The sequence below is a fragment of the Scleropages formosus genome, chromosome 7 (assembly GCF_900964775.1).
Source record: "Scleropages formosus chromosome 7, fSclFor1.1, whole genome shotgun sequence".
Taxonomy (NCBI): domain Eukaryota; kingdom Metazoa; phylum Chordata; class Actinopteri; order Osteoglossiformes; family Osteoglossidae; genus Scleropages; species Scleropages formosus.
Window position 1 is genome coordinate 1,365,809 of NC_041812.1, and position 15,592 is coordinate 1,381,400.

The 15,592-nt window shown below is 45.4% G+C and overlaps 1 protein-coding gene across 2 annotated transcripts; it reads right to left on the reverse strand.

Annotated features, from left to right (window-relative positions):
* Positions 1–635: 635 nt before the first annotated feature.
* On the reverse strand, positions 636–12,959 carry mak (male germ cell-associated kinase). Of its 2 annotated transcripts, XM_029253662.1 has the most exons (14): positions 12,808–12,959; positions 9,959–10,013; positions 9,576–9,697; positions 9,243–9,322; positions 8,011–8,143; positions 7,659–7,830; positions 7,190–7,357; positions 5,377–5,664; positions 4,526–4,716; positions 3,747–3,889; positions 2,561–2,695; positions 1,931–2,005; positions 1,540–1,659; positions 636–1,079 (listed from the first exon to the last, which is right to left on the reverse strand). In XM_029253662.1, the coding sequence occupies exons 1-14, from the start codon at positions 12,906–12,908 to the stop codon at positions 928–930; spliced, it is 1,935 nt and encodes a 644-aa protein (XP_029109495.1). In that variant the 5' UTR covers positions 12,909–12,959; the 3' UTR covers positions 636–927. The 2 variants fall into 2 exon arrangements, with proteins under 2 accessions (XP_029109495.1, XP_029109496.1); XM_029253663.1 differs by lacking the exons at positions 9,243–9,322; positions 9,576–9,697; positions 9,959–10,013; positions 12,808–12,959 and adding an exon at positions 8,431–8,491.
* Positions 12,960–15,592: the final 2,633 nt, after the last annotated feature.

Here is a 15,592-nt window from a genome sequence, read left to right on the forward strand (position 1 = left end):
ATGTGATTCATAAGGATTTTGTTTTTAAAGCACTTAATTCTGAAATAATAAACTCTACACTGCTGCAGAACAAAAATCAATACTAAGGGTCCTAAATAAAACTGTAATACAGGAAATGCTGGATATAATCAAGAAAATCTGTCTAATTTCACACTTTTTTGTGGTGTGCTTTGTTGCATAATTGTGGTGCATTATTCGAACTGTGAGGGGAGAGCGATGGTGCGGCTGGCTTGGGGGGGATCCTGCTCTCTGGTGGGTCTGGGGTTCAAGTCCTGCTTGGGGTACTCTGCGACGGACCGGCATCTCGTCCCGGGTGCGTCCCCTCCCCCTCCAGCCTTACGCCCTGTGTTGCCGGGTTAGGTTCCGGTTCGCCGTGACCGCGCTCGGGACAAGCGGTTTCAGACTGTGTTTGTATTTGAACTGTAATCCTTATGAGTATTGCTACTTTACAGCTACCATGTTTTTATATGGTATTATCCAAATTAATTAAAATGGAACTATTACAATATGCCGAAAAGATTAACGTTACCTGTTAATTTAAATATTGTGTACAGTACCTCAAATACAAAAAAGTAGTGATTAATAAATGTATAATTATATAAGATCATATAATTATTTTTGTTTTCAGTTGCTACAGCTACATTACAGTATCTAAAACACAAAAATATAATCTGTCAGTGTGCCGAAATCTACTGTATTGACTTAAATGTCTAAAAGTCACTTTTTAAAACGAAAGGTAAAAAAAAAAAAAAAAAAACCTCCTTTGCACTTAATCATCATCAGTAGACATTTCTACATCGCAATCCAAACCGTAGACATCCACTTCAAGGCAAAGTTGTCGCAGCAGACAGATCTTCTCCTTTAGCGTAAGCTGTGGTTCATTAAACAGCATTATGGGTAGGAACACACGGCGACGCTCGGACGGCGCTACCGATGGCCTCCGTATTTTGCGGCCCAGTCTATCCGCCCGTGTACCGGCTGCATGGGGGCTGCCCTGGACAGGAGGCCCTTCCCAGGCGTGTTGAAACTGGGTCCCGGCCCTTGAGACTTTGTCACCTTGCTTTTCCACCCTTCGCACTCTGGCAGAGAAAAAGACTTCGGTGAGCACACGTCCTTCAGCTGCATGACATAAGATACCGTATATATGAATGGATTCCTTAAAGCTGCCCTATTTTCAGCGAGAGGACACGTCACTAGACAGTCAGCTGATTTTCTCCATTACCTTCACTTGTTTCAATGAAGGCTTTAGTGGAAGACGACTTTAGCTTTGATGGTTTTGGTTTGTCATGTCTAAGATCGGCAGTGGAAGAAAGGTCCACTGAGAGTGGGGGGGGGAAATGTGGGAGGGCAGGTTACAGAGAGAAAGAAAGAATGGAAAAGGCAGGAAACTGCAGATAAATGCACAATTGTAATAGATAATGACAGAGGTGAGTGACTACAGACGGTGTGTCCACTAGGAATTCACGATTAGCCAATTATTTTTAATTTTACTTTTGACAGGACTGTGGTTACCAGGTGGATTAGAGCTTAGACTCATACTTGCAGAAGTTCCACCGAGGGGAGCAAGGTGAATCCTTTGTCCAACGGGTCCAACTTCCTTCTTCTGAAACGTTGTAATGTACCCCCCAGAAGGGCTGAAGTTTGTTGTTACGAAGTTTCCTAATAGTAAACAAAGGAACCATGACACTGAAATGTCATGAAATTAAAAAATACACTGACAAATACATGATCTCCAACAAGCTTTCATGGGGACAAGTTATAATAATAGTGCATTTAATTTCTTCAACACTAGCTATTCAGGAGCATTACAATAATTAATAGAATTTGCTTAATGAAAAATGTTAAACTGTCACATGTTTAGTTAACATTGATATACTGGTATGTAGAGGTTTTCATAGTATTAATTCACACAAAATATAATCAACGGTACCTTTCAGGTGCTCTAGCTTGTCAAGGGTCTTTTCCTTCAGAGACTGTTTATCTGTGGCTTTATTTATAGTGTCTTCTGTTCTCTCGAATCCAGTGGGAATCAAGAAATGGGAGAAATGGGTGAAATTAAGAGATGGAATTAAAAACAGGGACACAGCGAAATGAAGAGCAGACACAAAAAGCCGCTCTAATGAAAACTAGGACAAGAGATACAATAAGAAAATAAAGCAATGCGATGACAGAGAGACGGCTTTCCTTACAGAGCAAGACGGTGAAAAATATGAGGAGCGAGGACACGCTGTCGAACAAATCTGATTTTTGATGGAGAAAATGATCTCAGGGACCGTCCTCGCCGCCAGCTAGGGGGATACCTGAGCTTTGGCTGCTGCCTTAGTACTCCCCCCGATCGCATAAATAAACCATCAGGGGAACCAGGATACGCTTTTCTGTGTCTGTCTACGCAATGAATCAATAATACAGGACCCGTCTTTGCCAAGAACTACCACTTAAATCCACTTGTAAGGGTACTTTGCGTTGAAAAAGACTCCAAAGTAAACTGGGGAAATGAGGACTGCGAGCACCAGTAAGCGATGTCCACTATAGTAGAGAGGAGCGCAACTGAGCAATTTACCTTCATTTACTCTAGTAACGGACTGACCGGCTCCAAGGGGCCCCAGGGGTTTATTCATTAAGGAGGTCGGATTTCCCCACAGGTCTCTCCCCGGCTCCTTGTTCCCAACTATTGATGAACTCTTGGGATTCACTCCTGAAAAAGGCACACGAGGGCACAGTGAAATGCAGGAAGGACATTTTAACGTGGTGTAACGTCACTTGGAAACGTGCAGTGAGACGAATCAGTACCACATTTACATGTATTCATTTATCAGGCACTTTTCTTCAAAGCGACGAACATCTCGTAGAAAATACAATGTGTTCACTACATTAGGAGAAAGAGACACTTAGATGCAGACGTGTGATTCTTAAGTGCAAGTTTGTTTCTTTCTTTCCACCATATGAACCAATGTTCATCACACAAGTAGCTGCATAAAACTGTATCAGAATATCCACGATTCCTGATCACCTTCCTAGTATAATTTTTTTTTTTGGAGATGCATATATAACGCTAACACCCTGGAGTAGAGACTGGACGGTGTGTGCAAGGAGCACTATCTGAGCCGAATATTGCAGATTTTTTTCCGCACAACGTTGCGCTTTTTTTTTTTTTAAATTTAACCTTTAATATTAGGCACCACATCCATACTTTGCTGTATATCTCTAATAAATTTTTATAATATTTCCATTATTCCACATTTTTATACCACTACATTTTTTTTTAAATTTTTTTACCACTATATTTTTATCTTACTCTATTTCTTTCATTATTTCTTCTATTATTTATTCTATCCTATTTTCTTCATACTTCTGTAGTATGTTTCTAATTTCTACTTTATTTGTATTGCCTTATTTATATTATCTCTTCTATCGGTCTATATTACGGACAGTCGGAAAAGCATTTCGCTGCACGTCGTACTAAGTTCGGTTGTGTATGTGACAAATAAAACCTAAACTTGAACTTGAACTAAACATTTCCGTTACATTGCAGGCGTAGCTGCGTAAAGGTTTATCCGGCATCATCTTAAAGTTATAGAGCATGAACAGTTACACCTTACATGAACTTAAGAGATGATGGCTGAGGTGAATATTATGTAGGCATATGGTGGTTTTAGATAATGGAACTGATCTCGCACTGATGCTGAAGTCCATGATGGGGGGGGGGTCTTGAAAAGAAGCTTCTGAACAGTCCGTGAAAGCCTTACCAGGGAGATACCTCGACTGGCGCAGGTAGTGCTGTTTTGCCGAAGAAGAGTTGGACGTTTCGGAGCCAATGCGGTTGAGGGTCGTGCTGCTGGGTAACTTGATGACGGCACTGTACGTGTTGAGGGGCTTTGCTGCCGCAGCTCTGCAAACCAAAGGTCAGAAGATTTGAAATTATGTCAATTTTTCCAGACATCACCAGTTCATAAAGGACAGCTTTGGCCAAGACAAAAAGAGTCAGTGCGAGTGCAGAGTACAATGTACTGTAACGACCCGCGTTACTGGTTTAGGTAGGAAGATGTTTTGAGTAAATAGTTGCATTGTGGGTAATTTGTAAATAGTATGTGTAACCACTGGGGGCACTTAGGGGAAAAATGATGGGGTAACTGTGCCTACGAGTGTGTGGGGACAGAGCCTGGGGTTACTAAGTAAAGTGGAAAGGATGGCTGTAGGCACAGGTCCCGGAGGAAGTGGGGATCCTCGGACCGAGAGCATTATTTCTCTGGTGCCGGTGTTCAAATAAATCATTCATAACGAATGCTGCTCCTGTGTCCTTCTTTGCCCCATCCAAACCCGTGGTGCCTTGCGCCACAGTACATTATAGCTCCACGTTACACTTTATTTCACATATCCTTCAGTTTTTGCACCATTAGCAGAGGAAGTGTGATCCCACCACAGTTCCTTTATTAATAAGTCAACAGGATAACTATTCCGACAAATTCGCAGTTGATTCAAGAGATTCAAAAGGAAAAGACAACAGTAGATTAAACATGCGACTTGCCGGAACACAGAATCCTCGTTTATTTTCTCCTTGGCCGACCCAATGCTGGGCTTCTTGGAATAGGAGACGCCGATGTCAGAGTCCTCGAACTCGTCCCAGCTGTCGGATGCCTTGACCACGGTCTGACCCCAGCGCCTGCGGCCATTCTTGAGTCCCATCAAGCTGTTCTCGTTTCCCGCCGGAGCCGCTTTCTGTCGGCGAAAACGTGGCCGTCGTCACTGACTAGACACAGGTGTCTGCTAAGCAGTTCACATCTACTCCAAACACCAGACGTGAAAATGATTCTGAACATGATCTGAAGTCAGAAATCAAAACGGATTACATTTATTTATAAAAAAGCCCAACAATGATCCCGCCGACAAAAAGTAAATCTTTCCCTGCAAAAGCACAAACACCAAATATGCACATGAAAATAAAGTTCATGATGTCACCAGTACGTTGGGGGAAAAAAAAAAAAAAAAAAAAAGTCTAATGTTCTTAAGTCTAAATTATATGAATGTCAGAATGAGTAAACTGAGAACCCACGCTGTCTACACACAGGGAGCTGGTGCAACGAGTCTCAGCAGAGCGTCACTGCTGTGTAGCCAGTGGAGCGTTGAGTGTGGAATGTGGAGTGTAGAGTGGAGTGTACAGTGTGGAGTGTGCAGTGTGCAGTGTGCAGTGGTTCCCTTGAACAAGGTACTACTTACCCTGAACTGCTGCAGTAACAAAATTACCCAGCAGTATAAATGGGAAAACAATCGGAAGTTTCACAAACGTAACGCTATCAGCTGCACCGGAGAAAAGCGTCAGCTAAACGAATAAAAATAACAAAAACCATAAAAATACAGAGTGCGCATCACTGTGCTCACAGGGCAGCGTACGGTGAGGCTCAGCGGCGCAGCCTGTTCCGGCCAGCGGCTGTCCGGGTCGGGACCGTTCCGACCGGAGCTCTGCTGGGGCAGGGGGATCTGCTGCAGCGGCTGGTGTCGGGTTCGACTCTGGGCTTGATCTGCTTTTGACTGCTGGTCCGACCTGCACAGGGACAGGGGCCTGAGGTCCGCGGGCTGCGCCGTGCGCACCGGGGGCTTGTGCTGCTCCGGGTGCTGGGCGGGGGGGCCCAGTACCTGCCCCACCTGGAAGTAAGGATACCTGAGGACCTGGAACAAAATGCGACAATGCTTTTAGTAAAGCAGCAGTTGGCCCCACATACAACCTTTTTCACACCTTTATAATTTATGCCGTTAATACAATTTTTTAAAAAATTGCAGCTAATGAAACAGCCAAACTGTACAATAATTTTAAATAGGTGCAAAAAGTAAGCATGTAAGATACTGAAACCTGAGACTTCATTTGCAATTTTTTTACATTTCATAATAAACATAACATTACAGCCTGAAATCCAAACACAGTCAAAAATATTTTAAGGATTAAAATATGAAAAATACCAAGTGACATTTACATACAGCAGAGTACATTTCCATGGCAATTTCAGTGATGTCTCAATTGTACGTGAGGTCACACCTGTAAGTGCAGTTATTGCCTAAATGAAGCTCCTTGAGTGTTTTCTTATAGTCACTAACAGACACTTCCCCCAGAACCAAGACGACTAAAGGACACAACGAAAAAGTGCAGCAAATGCAGAAATCATTCCATCGATTCACCTTTTCCGCATCTTCCACCTCCTGTTTATTTTAAGTGAAGTGATCAACTACATAAAAAAAAATATTAGGGCATTCAGTATAATGCTAAGTGATCCCCTCTCAGTCTGTGTGAAGTTTACATGTTCTCCCCGTGTCTGCGTGGGTTTCCTCCGGCTGCTCTGGTTTCTGCCCACAGTCCAAAGACATGCTATTCAGGTTCCTCCGTAGTGTGTGAGTGACAGAGAGAGTGTGTGCCTTCCACTGATGTATGGATGAGTGACCCATTGTAAGGAGTGTATCTAGCAGTGCAAGTCACCGCGGTGAATAGGGTGTGTGGGCTGATAACACTACACAGAGTTCATCGGAAATCACTTTGGAGAAAATCGTCTGATAGACAAATACATGTGAATGTTCTAAATTATGTACAGTTCTTAAAGCTGTACCACCTTCACAGTCATCAATATTGTGCCAAGGCCACCAAAACGCTTGATACTTTGCATTTTCACACGTCTTACAAAGTTCAGCACGAAGGGGTTTGACATCCTGGGACCACAACGGACCCAATGCGACGCATTGATTCCCGGAGGATCGCCGAAACACAGCTAAGGGAAGCGCTACGGCTCTTACGGTGGACAGAGCACTAATGTCAGCGACAAGTTCCCTGTTGTAGCCCGACAGGAACACACATTTTCTGTTGCATTAACTGCTTTATAGTACCATGTTTTTTCCCTTAGTCCGTTTGCTCAAACGATTAACGTCTAAGAGCGCTCCAATAAAACTACACCAAAGGCATGATGCAAACGAAGGGCAAAAATGCAAAAGCTACTGATTCACTTACAAAGGCTGCATGCTTTCTGCAATGAGCGCCAAGATTTTGCAGCAACGTTTATTTCATACACTTCGTTTCTCAGGGTGCCTCCGGCGTTGTGCACTCGGCCTTTCGTTACGGACAAAGAGTCAATAACAAGCGAAAGATATCAGATGGAGGAATGTAATGCGCAGGACGGTCTGCATCCCAGCAGGGCGTGACGGCGCGTCGCACCTGCACGGCAGTGGGCCGCTTTTTGGGGTCCCACTGCAGCATGTCCTTCATCAGAGCGACGGCCTCGCTGCTGGCGTTAGGGATGAGCGTTCTCAGATCCGTGGGAACGCACTGCGGGAAACGGAAGTTCATCGCCGAGGCCAGCTGATAGCCTTCCGGCCAGTCGGTCTGTCGCAAAAAAAGCAAAGTAAAGCAGCATCGTGTGAAGCAGGATGGATGGAAACGTGCTGGAGCGTTGAACCGGTGTCCTAGTGACTCGACCCATTTTGGATCATTTGCTCTGGATCAACACTAATCCCTCAATGGCATGGATAGTTGCAAAGTCATTCATTAAGCTCATTACATTCACAAAGAGCGCGTTAGGCTACCGAACGCTTGAGCCGACTGTGGCCGCACTTTGATCGCACGAAAAGGTGGGGAGGAGGAGGAGGAGGAGGGATGCAATGTCTAATAACCGCCCACCCTCTACCTTTTTCACCGTCCCAAGAACTTGGCAGATCTTGAAGATCTCGTCCACCTCGCTGGTCCCGGGGAAAAGTGGCCGGAGGGTGTAGAGCTCAGCCATGATGCAGCCCACAGCCCACACGTCGATGGGGGAGCTGTAGGACGAAGACCTTAGCAGCACCTCTGGAGCTCGGTACCTGCGGTCCCGACAGCACGCATACACTCAGGGAAAGAGTAAAGTAAAGACTTGCTCACCATCCCACCAGGAGCACAAGAGTTCGGTTTGCGTAGTTAATTACGGGAAAGTTCGTAAGTAGGGGACCGGCTGTACTATACAAGTTCATGTTCAAATCCCAATGTTCCAACCTCTTACTTACCACCTCGTGGACACGTAGTCTGTGTAGGGAGGCCTCGAACGGATCTCCCTCGCTAATCCAAAATCCGCAATCTTCACCAGTTCAGGGCCCATGCATAGCAAGTTTTCAGGCTTCATGTCACGGTGGAAAAAACCTAGGCCAAAATTAAGGACCCTCTCTTTAGGAACCACTTTTTGATCATTGGTCAGTACGGTTTTATTAAATGATAATCAGGAAAACCTCCGACAAGAAAGACCGCATGACCAGCACTGTACTTATAAAAAACAAAACACATTGTTTACAGGGATGTTTATCAAACATATTGTTAGTCAGACACTGAAGCCATTAGTGCAATGATTCATTTATATCGCAATTAGACATGCGGAAACATGCAAAAGACAGCAGAAAGAGGAATAAGAAGAGGCAGGAGAAGAATCTTACCATGCTTATGCACAAACGCTAAGCCAGACAGCACTTGGAACATGATGTTCCTAATTTCATTCTCAGAGAACATCTTATTTTCTCTGGCAGCAGGTAAATGGAGGAAGAGCAGAACAAAGACAGATAAGGGAAAATAAGGCTAAAACTGCTGAGCAAACATGATTTTGGTTACAAGAGCTTGTGATACCACGACCGTAGGCACAGTGCGGTCCTAGGACCACGGTCTTCCAGCCTTTCACCGAGTGACAGGAGAGCCGTGGTCCAAGGAGGGCCAAAGACGTTTCTCAAACCCCTTACTATCCAGACCAGCTCAAGTATCTTGTAAAATTACTACGACTGACCATCAAGGAACTCAACAAAGTCAGTACTTTGAAGCTGAGAACATCTGCAGAAGACAGCAGTCCTCCAGCCAAGTCACCAGTCTACTTCTGACGTAGACCATGTCGGTCAGACTGATGACCGTGTGGGAATGATCACGACTTTCGTCTGTCTTTTTTTGAAGAGGACTTCTTCTAGACACACTGACCAGTTGAGAGCAGATCTTTGCATTCAAAACCGACACTGGTTGGCATCACAAGCTCATTCATCTCACAAAGGAAGAAGAAAAACTGAGTGCTTCCTGAAAGCCTCAACCATCCAGTCACAACAAGAGTTCCGAAAGGCGGGCTGATGGAACGCCTCTTCCAAGTACACCAGCACCGCTACTCCTCTCGGCCGATATGGACAAATGTGGCATCGTGGGCTTTTCAACGAGACGCGCACTCAGTTGTTTTTCTTCCCTGGATGAGAGATCGTTTGCATGAGACACCTACCATGTTTATGAATAAATGAGAGCCCCTGCAATATCTGATACACTATGTTTCTGATGACTGACTCAGGAAACAACTTGTTTCTGCAAATGAAGAATTGACAGATCAGAACTGTCGACCTAACGGGGAAGGTCCAAAGCAGGAACCGCCTCAGCAATTTGTATTACGGTTATTTCTTATTCGTACTGCTAAAAAGTCAAGGGGAACAAGCCGTTGGTCATCCGTACAGGATCGAAGCACCAAAGTACCGTACTTGCATTAAATCAAGTAATTAAATGCAACGACTATGAATGTTGCCTTGATGCACAAGGCCTGAAAATGAACTGGCGCCGTTACCTGTCCTTCATGAGCTGATAAAGGTTCTCTTTCATGTATTCGAACACAAAGTACAGGTGATCGTTCTCCCGGATAACTTCTTTCAGTTTCACAACGTTGGCGTGACTGAGCTTCTTCAGAGACTGTAAGACACAAAAACATTTCTGCATTTCCACTGACATTAACAGGACCTCTTATAGTCACAAACAATTCCATCAGACTAATTATAACTAATACAATGTACACTGGACCGAAATGCGCGGAGGGTTACGCTGTCGTTTGTCGAATGCGACGACGGCGTGAGGTTTCAGTTGTATCGACTCGTCCGTGACGAGACAAGGGAGCCCACGTTTTACCCAGAGTCATCAACGGAGCGGCACCCCCGATGCAGCCGAACTCCTTACTTTTACTTCTCGCAGGTTCATGCATTCCTCCCAGGAGTAGAACTTCCTCTTCATCCTGAAGAATGAGAGCAAGAGCCCAGCGATAAACATCGCCCTGGCTGAGCAGTGCTTATGATTTTCTCCGAAATGTAAAATTCATATTTGAAAGACAATGCTAGAAATGCACTCGAGGGTTTAACATGAACACCTGCACACATCCACTCGTGACATTTTATAATCCAGCCAAACTATTAGAACAAAGGATCTGATAACAAGGGCCATTAATAAATGATGGGCAACAGCGAGGCTACCTGTTTGACAATGTAAAAAGCGAGACAACGAGCAGGGACAATGCTGGATGAATTATTGAGAAGAAAAAACGAATACAGTATGAAAAAGCTGCTTTTTCAACACGTTCTTGACACCCAAGCTTTCAGGCCGAGGCCAGCAGCTCTTAAACGTAAATGTAAATCGACGTATCGGAAGAGCGAGAAAAGAGCTATTCGGACAGAGCGGTTAAAGAGGTTCCACATGAATGAATGTCACGCAGCGTGGCCACTTCTTAGTGTGTTCGGAAAAATAAGTTTGCACAAGCACTTGAAATGCGTTTCCGCTGTTATGTCCTGCGCAAGTCGTACGGAAGAGTAGAAACGCCAAGCGAAGACATACAAATATAAAGAAGAGCTACAATAATTAATGAGGGGCTGATGGCCGGCGATGGCGTATTACACAAACACGGAGACGCTGCGGATACACACGAGCAGCAACACAACACTGCACTTTCACTTGGGCTGCCCTTGCCAGAGGTATCCGCTTCCGTCGTGCCCTTCCACTTACACACGTGTGCCAGAGCAGCGTGCTCGCTGCATCCATAATTAAACCGCAAGAAGGAACCTTGCCGGGAACCGTCGGGTCTCGAACCCACGCGGTGCCGTCGCGAGGTTCCCGGAACAGCGGATAGAGACGCTGAGCTTAAATTGGCTGTGAGGAAAGAGGCTTTTGCACAAGGCCTCCAACGAAAGCTTTAACCACCGACACCACGGCCGCACCATCAGGGCAGACCCTGATTTCCATAGGCTCTAGGGAACGAATCGGTCGCTCAACCAAAGCATGGAAAAATCTTCCAGTTACCTATTATGACCAAATCATAAGTTTGTGAGGAAACCCAACCACGTGTTGGGTTACATGGTTAAAAGCTGATGAGAGAGTCTGCAAAAGTGCTTTGTTCCCGCTGCTCTCTCTTCCAGAAACTGGAGCTAAACTAAGAAATCCGAGTCCATCCAGTGAGACGTTCCACAGTTTAGCAAGTTACTGTTTCAAGAACAGCTACATGAACTCGTTGAGACAAGGTTCCCCTAATAGTTCTGTGCTGCTTGTTTTACTCTGCTTTGCTGTAAAGAGAGGTGTGTTTGTTCTGAATGAACCACCCAGTGAACTGTGACACTAAGGATCCCCCTCCCGCCCACAAATTTCTGGTCTCCACAATGGAAGGCATTTGTGTTCGTAGTGTTTCCACCCCCTCAAACACACACACACACAATGGCTGAAGCTGCTTGTCCTGAGCAGGGTCGCAGCAAACCGGAGCCCAACCCGGCAAACAGCGCGCAGGGCCGGAGGGGGAGGGGACACACCCGGGACGGGATACCAGTCCATCGCAAGGCACCCCAAGCGGGACTCGAACCCCAGACCCGGCAAAGTCCGCCGCACCATCGCGCCCTCCCCAAACAATGCCACACATAAAGAACATAAGTACAGCGTTTGCTTTTATTTCAGAGAGAAAAAAGAAGTCACACTCAACTTATAATAAAATAGAGATAAAATGGTGCTCAAATCCCTGTAGTGTATTTAAGATGTCGAGCAGAGATGGGAGAACACGCTGGATCGTCCCGAAAATCCTTTCTATTTTCCGGTACGAAGGCTTCCCGCCAAAATGGCACGGGTGGCACAGCGAGTAGCAGTGCTGTCTCACAGCGCCTGGGCAGTGCAAGAGGATGTGGATTCGATCCCCGCTCGGTCTGTGTGGAGCTTGCATATTCTCCTACGGGTGCTCTGGTTTCCTCCCAAGGACATCCACGTACAAAAACCGCTGCGTCCGCAAGGCCGCCAGCATTGTGGACGACTCCTCTCATGGGCTCTTCGCCCTGTTGCCATCTGGCAGGAGATTCAGGAGCATCCGTGCCACCACCAGCAGACACCGCAACAGTTTCTTCTCTGAGGCGGTCAGACTACTCAACACCCAGCTGCCTCCCCAACACTCACCTGGTTCCGTCGAACAATTAACTCAGCGCTACACTACACCACACCACAACTGCCTAGAGCTCGCAGCCATACCCGCGTCCACGTCCCGTCCTGTGTATTTATTACTGTCTTCTGCTACGTTCTGTGTTGCACCATGGTCTCCGGAGAAATTACATTTCATTCCACTGTACACAAGCTGTATAGAGGAATGACAGTAAAAACAACTTGAACTTGAACTTGAACATGCTGTTCAGGTTCCCCCATAGTGTGTGTGTGTGTGTGTGTGAGTGACAGAGACAGTGTGTGTGTGTTCCACTGATGTATGGATGAGTGACCCAGTGTAAGTAGTGTATCTAGCAGTGTAAGTCACCGTGGTTAATAAGGTGCGTGAGCTGATAACACTACACAGAGTTCACTGGAGGTTGCTTTGGAGAAAAGTGTCTGATAAATAAATGTAAAAATGTGTCTGTGCCACAAAACAAAACAAACGGTTTTTTCTGTAAGCTCCAGTGTGCTCTGATATTTTTACTCCGCATTTTATTATAGAGGGAAGTTACTGGGACACCTACAAAAAGAATTGCTGGAGTGGGGAAGAAATGACAGATAATCGAGGAACAAGGCACAGCTCGTACCTCTTTATCGCCACCAGCTCCCCCGACTCGTTGCTCTTGCCCATGAGGACGCTGCCGTACGTGCCGTCACCGAGCTGCTTCAGCGTCGTGTAGCGATTCATCCTCCCGAACTGCCGACAGCCCGGAGTTTCAACTGTCCCTTTCGCCCAAGCGAAGCGTGGATTTCTTGGGTCATCAAGGGTGGGGCCCCCCACCGGCACGGCTCACGCGAAGAGCGCAGGTGACGGATCCATCGCTTTCCTTCGGCGTATCACGGCTACCGGTGGCGCGTTACCGGCATGGCGGCGCTCCACCTCGGCTCCCCTTCGGGGAACGACAGCAAAGACGAGGCTTTTAGTGAAAGAAACCTCAGGCTCAGCCCACTTTTGAAAGGCGTCACAGAAAACTGGGACATCTGGCACTTTAAAGGCGCACTTTAAATCCCAGAAAGCTCAAGGGGTGCGATCAGCAGCCGTTAGAAAATCCTTTTGCGTAACGTCCACGCCTGCTTCTCCGCCAGGGTGACGGGGGAGGAAAGCAGGCAGTAGGGCACAGCCTGGTGAGTGCAGCCAAGCGGATTGACCTGGGTCGCGTCCGGTGTGCCAAGAGCAGTCGTGGACGGGCCTCGCGGGAAGAGCGAGGCAGCTTTGAGAAATTAGGCTCGCAGGGAAAACAGGAGAGGACTCGATACGCTGGGACACTCTTGTGCCCTCAACCTCTTTTACCATCAGTTGGATTTGAGGTTTGCAGCTGGGTAGACGGGGTGGGCCTCAAAGCCGGATGCCCCGGGCACCCTCACAGGACTGTTCTCTGCCAGTTTTGCTCTTTTCACTTTGACCGTGTCCTTTGAAAACTGAAATGATTCACACTGTACTGCTGATCGTGGTGGGTTCAACATATATACCGAGTATCATGAACATATCTTGAATATCATGGCAGTTCGACAACATTCAGCTGCAATATTTCTTCAATATTTCAGTGTTTCTCATGACACTAAGTGATGTTGGACAAAGACATCAGCAAAACACACATATAAATAAATAAATGTAAATAAACTGGAAAGAAAAAGACAGACAGATAAGATAGATAGATAGATAGATAGATAGATAGATAGATAGATAGATAGATAGATTTAAAAACGGGACACAATTTAGGATTCATCTTCTCTGCCAAATGTAACACTTGCTAGATTTTGCAGCTGTAATCCTAAAATTAAGGTCTTTGGTCAATCCCTTCTGTTGGATTATCGTTTCAGGCAGAGCCGACACTCCGCCTGTCCTATATATACATTTATATTCTTAATTAACCCTTCATCCCTTCACTTGTAGCCGTGCTGTGAAAGGGACATGTGCTGTGCTCCAGAGAGATACTGAATGTTGGATCTGGAAGGACCAGCGGCGGAGTACATTATATACTCACTGCGGCTCAATCGCTGTGACAGTGACTTTCCATCAGTTTTTAAAGCGATAACTGATACAACCTTTGATCTCTATAATTTCATAGAGCACTGTTTAACATAGCAGGTCATTAGCACTCCTGCAAGTGAAACATTTCAAAAACTTCTAGTTTTAATGCTTTTTTACTCTTCTTACCAGCTGGCCTACTGCACCGCTCTGATCACCAAATCTAAAACGGGGCAGAACCGTGAAATTTCTGGCGATGCGATCAAAACTGTTAAACATCAGACTCACGGAGTCAGAAAATTGTCACTTAGAATAAAAGCGGTAATGAAGGCTCACCTGTAACAGATTGCGCTGTGCGCTAAGCTTTTGGGAAAAGTAATCTGGTGGAAAGGGTTTAGGGAGAATTAAAGGGATGTACAGAGAACAAGCTGTGTACGCTCAAGGTGACTCCAGTAAACATGCACAAAAACATGTTTCCTTGGTTCATGAAACTTGCTTTGACATTTCTGTGCAAACATGATGGCTAAAAAGACACATGTACAACTGGAAGCATTTAAATTGATTTCTTACAGCAATTTCCACACCTGGATTTAAACAGGAAAATATGAATTTGTATAAAATATGCCGCTAGAGGTAAAAGGGGAAGAATCTTCTGCACACCAGTGAATTTGAATCAGTGAGAATAGCTGTAACAATGTCAAGACAGGATTATTTTCCCCCAATATTTTTTTTGCATGTCCACTGAGAACTATTACTAATATTTCTTCAGCCTCCCCACAAACCTGTCAACTTGTTACACACCTGTGTTAGTGTACAAATGACTGAGTATTTTAAATGTCTATTATTATTATTATTATTATTATTATTATTAAGCAGTGACAGCATAGAAATCATGTTCTGGGAGGGGAAAAAACAGTGTAGTAAAAATGAGTTTTGACAACAGAGAAAGAATAAAACTAAACCCAACTAAAAGTGAACCTTGTCAGCAATAATTATGCCAGCCAGGCACCTCTCAGCAATTACAGTCCAATGTGTGTGTGTGTGTGTGTGTGTACTGTGTGTGTGTGTAGAATAAAGAATACAGAAGCGACTAATTTCAGATCACACTAACCATGCACAATAACTGTTTTCTCAGAAAGAAATAATCATGTATTTTTTAGTAGCTGAACATATAGGACTTAGAAGAGCTTCGTTAGGCTCCGATGCATGACTTAATCCTTACGCAGGGCAGAGAGAGATCTTAAAAAACGATGAGCCGAGTCATCATTGATCTCTTTTTCCTCCCTCTCTTGTATGACTCACCATCCAGAGCTCCTGTTCCAGAGAGAAACCGCGGTGCCGGTGCCGGTGCCGAAGAGCGTTGACGTTTGGTGCGATCAGCTCTCCGCCCGAATGCGCGCCGT

Bases quoted from the DNA above. Each gene is read 5' to 3' on its own strand.
- mak (XM_029253662.1), bottom strand. From the start codon at position 12,908: ATGAATCGCTACACGACGCTGAAGCAGCTCGGTGACGGCACGTACGGC. The intron at 7,358-7,658 runs GTAGAGGGTGGG...TTTTTGCGACAG, and splicing joins TTCTTGGGACGGTGAAAAAG to ACCGACTGGCCGGAAGGCTA. The intron at 3,890-4,525 runs GCAAGTCGCATG...TTTGGTTTGCAG, and splicing joins AACGAGGATTCTGTGTTCCG to AGCTGCGGCAGCAAAGCCCC.